Below are 6,845 nucleotides of genomic sequence, written 5' to 3'. Positions count from 1 at the left end.
GTGGCAATAAAGATCCATGTAGACTACAGACACGCCCACATGAAACTGATTGCTGTAATATTACATATTATTTTCATTTAAATTATTTGTACGCGTTTAATGTGTCGGTTTGCCTACAAACGTCTCGGTTGGTTTGATCGTTTTTTTTATTTTGTTTTTGTTTTTATTTTTAAGTCCGGCGTTATGCTTGGGCAGCTGTGCGGTGGCTGAGGACCCCAGTCAGAGAGCCGTTGATCAGACCGAAGCTCAGCACAAACGCGCTCCTTCCCCGGCAACGCTGAAGCTTCCATCGCTTCTACGCAGCTCTCATATTTCTGGAATAAATAGACGCGAGTTCCCCGCTGAACTTCCCAAACTGGCCGCTTTGGAGACTTTTCAGCCTGGCGGGAATGGAATAAGAAACCCGTTGGAGTTGGACGTCCAGACGCTAAAGGCCCTAAGCTAGCATTGTTTGCTAACTAGCCGGCTGCTATTTTTGCTAGCACAGGTCCCACCACAGAGGCTAATTTTGCGCTTTCGTTTACATATTTTTGTAAGGAAACTGCCGACTAACCACTACAATATTACGATTTGTTGACTTTGTGAGAGTTTTTAGTGGTTTTCTTTGGAAATAAAGTCAATTGAGGAACTAGCAAGAGGGGGTTTCTGAGCGCTGATGAGAGCTTTTCATTCGGCGGGGGGATGACTTGTGAGTCAAGTTCTCACATTGTGGTCACGGCGGACTAGTTGATGATCCGACATCTGTGAGACCCGGTCCAGACTTTCCAGAGGCCTCCGCCGACTCACAGGATTGCGCTAACACATCGCTGGGTCTAGTACCCCCACTTCCCCGTCCTCTTGTCTGCTGGCCACACGGCCCAGTGTGTCCAATGGAGGACCATGACAACATGGACTATTTCTACCAGCAGGTGTTGCAGAAGGATGTCACCCGCAGGCTGCAGGTCGGCCAGGATCTTATCGACTATCTGAGGGACGCTAGTCGGTCCCCTGACGTGGAGCAAGACAAACCCCGGCTGGATAAGACTGTGGATGAGCTGACTGGATGGGTGAACTCCAGCAACTTCAAGGTGAGGACGGTGTGGACTTTTGTTGGTGTGGTGCTGTCATGGATGCTGATTGTTCATATCTGCTGATTATTTCCGAGCATGGATATTGGCTTGCTGGTGGGGGGTTATACATTGTTGTCTGGCGGGGGAACCATTGTAGACGACTGGAGAGGCACTGTCGAGGATGGGGGGAGGGTCAGAGGAGCATCCATCCATCCTGGCCTCTCTCATCCTATTTATGTATTGGAGGTCTTCACCCATCCATCCATCTCTCTCTCTCTGTGTGTGTGTGTGTGTGTGTGTGTGTCATTCCCAACATCAAACCGATACTCCCAGCCGTATTTCCGGGCTAAGCATTTCCTCCCATTCAGTTGTGAAATCGGATTCTTCTCATCTTCCTTTGCATCATTTGTGCTGTCTGCATCGATTAGTGTGTGCGTGTGCATGACACACTGTGAGTATCGGCAGCTGCTGTGTTTGGAGATGTGATTTCCGACATGCACCATGTACACCGATGACCCTTGACCTATATGATATGGTAATGGTAATGGTTTAATTTCATTTGAACATGCATCAGATTACAATTGAGTGCATCCCATAATCAGTTCCCAGTTCCACATGTCCAAAAGGAGTAGGAAGAAGCAAAGCTTATTAAATCCTACCCCTCCATCTGGTACTTTTACAATCAGAAACTGTTACATTTGTTCACTTCCTGCTTTCCATAATACAGTTTAAGGTTTTTTTTTTAAAATAATATACCTCATACCAAAGTATGAGGTGATATGAGCATCCAATGCCATAATGGGTACCATAGTAAGTGTCAATATAGTGATATATATATATATATAGCACATCATGACTGGTTCAAGACTCTTCATCCTTGTAAAAGGGAAGCATGCCATTTAGACAAAAAAAATGCCTTCTTTAAAGGGGAACTGCACTTTTTTTTTATATTTTGGCCATCATTCCCAATCCTGATGTGAAACATGAACACATATAATTATTTCCCTTTTTTGTCCATTAACATGAAAAGGTCTCTACAAAAGCAACGAGCCTGATATTTTGTTTTTGCTATTTGTGGAAGAGTCCATGGATGGACCGGGAACCGTTTCCATGTAGATAGCCCCGGAAGTCTTGGAAAATCAGAGAAGATTTAAATAAAGTCAAGAAGCCACCTTTTTAAGTTTGCTAACCATCCGTGCCGAGTAAACACGCTCGGCATTCTATGGCAAAACGCACAAAGCAGGTTGTCGTGGTCATGTGCTCCTTTGCGTTGTCCTCAACGGACCAGAAATGAGCTGTTTTATGTTGAAGACGTATTTATATGGTCGCCATTTTTCACGTGGGAAAGGTGGTGGTGTTGTTAGCACTTTTGGTAGGATTTTGATTTCATATTTTTGTGTCAGGGGGAGGGAATGACAACTCAGCCTCGTGGTCTGGGGGGGGGTGCTTTGAAAGAAACATGTGTACTTGTTGTACAGTCGTATGTCGTCGGGCTTTTGATGGCTGAAAACACGGCCCCACAGTAACAGGAGATGTTAGATGGCAGAAAGTGCGTTTGTGTGGCGAGGCCTTCACGCTGAGTCAGCGTATTGTTAAAACGGGGTTAGACGGGGGGGGGGGTGAAAAGAGGTTTAATGCGAAGGATGTGTTGGAGATGACACAGAAAGACGACAATGACGGAGCCCCTTCACTTTTTTCACGAGGGCAAACGTCGGCCGTCCCAAGATGGCGTGATGGTTCCACAGACAGCAGGAGCAGATGTTTGGACTCCTCCGCCATTGATTTAAGAGAGGGGATGCTGCTGCAAGGTCACCCTGTCCACGCTTCTGCTGTCAGCAGATGCTCTCATGTGACACGCAACCCCTCAGATTGAACACAGGCTCTTCCAGGATGATGTTCCACCTCTGCTGTGTGCGGATTTTCATGGATTTTCCCCAAAAAATTCCTTTAACTCTAAAGTTGTGGCAGTGGTGGGAGATGACATCATTGCGTACTTTGCATAATACTTTGCATTATTATATTTTAATCAAACTAATACTTGAAAACAAATACTTAAAACAAAAAAACGCTCCAAACAGCATTGTTGTCGGGTCTTAGTTTCAGTCTGTCCCGTTGTATTGTGGGTACTTTGGAATCTCAAAGTTGACCGACTACCTGGCTTATTGCCACAACCTTCCATAATACACGTGTGAGGCATGACGCATAACCTGGCGTTCAAAACTAACAACTACTACGGAAGTATAGTACTCCACGACAACAATAGTGGTGTAGCTAGGTTAATATACAGGTCAGTTATAGGAATGGAACACTGTTTTTTTTGGTAGTTTTTTTTGTTAGGGCTTAATCGTCTTGTGTAGCTGTATTCCAATGAAGTGCATTGTTGGATAGCTCGTTCTAACTTGCTTTTTAATGCACAGAAAAGTGAAAGAAATGTATTCATGTTTCACATAAGGATTGTGAATTATGGGCAAAAAAAAGTACAGTTCCTCTTTAGACCATACCAAAGTTCCAGATAATGAGGTTTGCGCATTTGGAAGTGAGCCCTGAAAAAAGTTTGGTTTGGCTCAAAACGCTCGGTTTCAAAAGGCGTGGTAAAACTGCTCCTTTGTGACATCACAGAGGGACGGACTTCCTTATATGGTTCATAGTCAGGTAGCACTTTGGGCTGAGTGGGCATGCCCGGAGGCGGGCCGTGGTTGGAATAAATGAAAACAGAGCATTTTGGCAAATCTATTTGTGCAAATCAAATTTATTAGCACAAATGTAAGGAAATCCAACTGGAATAGGTACAGATTCTGGAAGATCTAAAAGGTTTTGTTGTGTGGGTTATTGTGTGTAGCTGCTCTACAGGTGCCCAGAACTCAATACAAAGGCTTGAAAAATTAGAATATTATTATTTCAGTCATTATTAAAAAAAAGTAGCCTTTTTAAGAATTTAATTTGATATTGATTTGTTTATGCCTTGATATGTTTGTGTATATTTTGTATACTTTTATTTAAGTCAAACCAGGCAAAAGTATTTTGAAATAATGACATATAATGACATGTCCAAAGTTTCATGGATTACACCATTTGGCAAATATTCATATTCATATTAGCCGAGCGGATTAATGGCTCGGTGTAATGGTTGGAAAAGCCCATCATCCCAACTCTGAGGACATTCTTTGCGGACCCCCGGTAAGCCTCCTGAGTAAATCCTGTACAGGGTGTGCAATTAGCAGCCTGAGCCGGCATACGTACCCCCCCACACACCTCACAAAGGACCATTGATTCAGATCTGGATATTTTACGGTATTTGCTCCAGCATTTTTCCGTCAGCCTGATGTTGTTTTGAAAGAACTTTGAGGTGTTCTGATGTGTGTGTGTGTGTTGGGACTATCACTGTAGGCTTGTAGAGGCCTGCCAGAAGAACCAACATCCTCACTTTCCTCCACATTGGCGCTCCAATAGAATTGTCCAGAAATACTTTACCTGCCTGTGCTGCGTTTTTGACTAAAATAGGCAAGGATTGCAGTCAGTCGGACCCTCCAGCCAGTATCGGGGCCAGAGTCATGTTTTAATAGATTTCCTTCTTGCTGCTGTTCTGCCAAGACAAGCATTCCATCGGCGCAGCAGCAGCAGCAGCAGCAGCGCCGTGTGGGATGGGATCCTGATCAGAAGCGAGCAGTGGAAAAACTCCACGGCACCAGACTCAAAGCAGCCCCAGTCTTCATATGTCGGCCATATTGGGAGCACATCATATGTGTGCACTGTGAGGGGGGGGAAAAATACGTCAAGCTTATGTCACCGTCCAATATTATGGGGATGCTATGGTAGACAAAAAGTGTTAGTAGACAAAAAAAAAAGGATGCACCTCGTCTGCCTGGAAACAATTATGTGCATGAATGCTGCCTCTTTTTAGCTGCTTCCATATCTTTACAACACACACAAAAAGAAAGACAAAGTGTTTGTTTCTCGCATAAGAATTATTCACGATGGGCAAAATGTCACTACTGTGTCTTTCTGCTTTTGTTAGGTGGCGCTGTTGGGAATCGACATCTGCACTGCGTTTGTGGACCGCATGGGAGAGCGCTTCAGAGGGTACCTGGGCACAGGTGAGAGTGCCTTTTACTCACATGCACGCAGGTTTCTTCTGCGCTAGCGACTGTGCACACAGAGTGCTGCTAGTGAGGAACAATAAGCTAGCAAACGCAAACGGGTGATGGTCTCCAAAGGGCTGCCAGCCAATGAGAGTATTGACAGGTCGACTCCAGACGGTGCGGGCACTTGGAGGGTCGTGATTGGACGCCATAGCCGTGGGAAAATATACTGCAAACATGTTGAATCGGCAGTGGGGAATACTTTCTTGTGGTCTATAAAACACCATCGGATGTCAGTTTCAGCCCACTGGTACGTTTGAAACATTACTCCCACAAACCATTGCACCCCATTAGACGTCAACACTGTATTCCACACACGCCATTTCCTGGTTATTTACCCTTTTTTGTCGGTATTCAAACAATAACGAAAGCAATGCTGAATTCATTCATTCATTGGAGCCTATCCCAGCTGTCTTTGGGCGAGAGGCGGGGTCCACCCCGGACTGGTGGCCAGCCAATCACAGGGCACATATAGACAAACAACCATTCACACTCACATTCATACCTATGGACAATTTGGAATTAGCCAATTAACCTAGCATGTTTTTGGAATGTGGGAGGAAACCGGAGTACCCGGAGAAAACCCACGCATGCAAGGGGAGAACATGCATGCAAACTCCACACAGAGATGGCCGAGGGTGGAATTGAACCCTGGTCTCCTAGCTGTGAGGTCTGTGTGCTAACCACTCGAATCAAAAGCAGAAATATTGTGATTGACTATGATTCATTATTTAACTGCAATTTTGCTGTTATGATGTTTTGTTTAATACATTTTATTGAAACACGTCTAACATATTTTATGGCGATTGCGCCAAAGACGCAAAAACGTTACAGGCGGTGTTTTTGTCTGTCGCGAATTCAGTTGTGTGGGAAATTTCAAGTGAATCTGATTCACGGGTTTTAACAACAGCGCCCCTTGTGGTGCGTTTACCAGGCAACGCAGTCGGGGACACTTTCACCCTTTTAGGAGTAAAAGACGTATTTTACACAAAAACAGATCATTTCAAAACTGAAAAAATGTGGCCTACAACCAGGACATAAACGGGAACAGATTTTGTTCCCACTTCCACTGCCGCGCTAGTTAGCTTTGACTTCCCCGTGCATGTGTGCACGTGTGTGTGTGTGTGTGTGTGTGTGTGCCATCAAGGTGTCCCAGCTGTCTGTGTCGGCCACATTGGTCCCTGTCACAAACAGTCGTACTCGTCTACACACGCAGTCAGCTGTGTTCGTCTGACTCACTTTTTTTTTTATTTTCACTTGATTTGTGTCTCCTCGCAACCGCTCCCAAATACTGAGAGAAACATGCTGAGAGAGGATGATGTCATTTAGTCAAACTAAGGCCTTGCTATTGATCGCGCTTTGAGATATGTGTGTGTGTGTGTGTGTGTGTGTGTCGTGTATCTCTCACTGCCTCTCTAACTTCCTCTCTTTAAAAAAAAAAAAAAAAGAAAAAAAATAGCGTTTTCACCTTGTTGCCATGACAACTTGCTTTTTGGGTATCACGTGACACAGTTCTTGCTTCCCTGGCAGGTGTGTGCTTGTTATTATGCTGAAGAAGGGAGTTTTATTCACGTTCCAGACTGGAATTGTTCAAACTCCTCCCTAATTAAAGCTGATCCTTTTTTTTTTAAATCAAACTATGAATAAAAATGTTGTA

The 6,845-nt window shown here is 44.4% G+C and overlaps 1 protein-coding gene across 1 annotated transcript in view; it reads left to right on the top strand.

Annotated features, from left to right (window-relative positions):
• The first annotated feature begins 211 nt into the window (after nucleotides 1-211).
• The window catches only part of clasp2 (cytoplasmic linker associated protein 2), a 47,783-nt gene continuing 41,149 nt past the window's right edge, over nucleotides 212-6,845 (top strand). Inside the window, exons 1-2 of the mRNA XM_078791866.1 lie at nucleotides 212-1,067; nucleotides 5,065-5,143. Of these exons, the coding sequence (XP_078647992.1) occupies nucleotides 870-1,067; nucleotides 5,065-5,143 (277 nt within the window). The 5' untranslated portion in view covers nucleotides 212-869. The remainder of the gene's footprint in view (nucleotides 1,068-5,064; nucleotides 5,144-6,845) is intronic.

Source organism: Doryrhamphus excisus, linkage group LG7 (genome assembly GCF_037039965.1).
Source record: "Doryrhamphus excisus strain RoL-2023G ecotype Guam linkage group LG7, RoL_Dexc_Guam_v1.1, whole genome shotgun sequence".
In the NCBI taxonomy this organism is placed as follows: Eukaryota; Metazoa; Chordata; class Actinopteri; order Syngnathiformes; family Syngnathidae; genus Doryrhamphus; species Doryrhamphus excisus.
The sequence above is the reverse complement of the archived record's forward strand: the minus strand, read 5'-3'. Positions and strand labels throughout refer to the sequence as shown.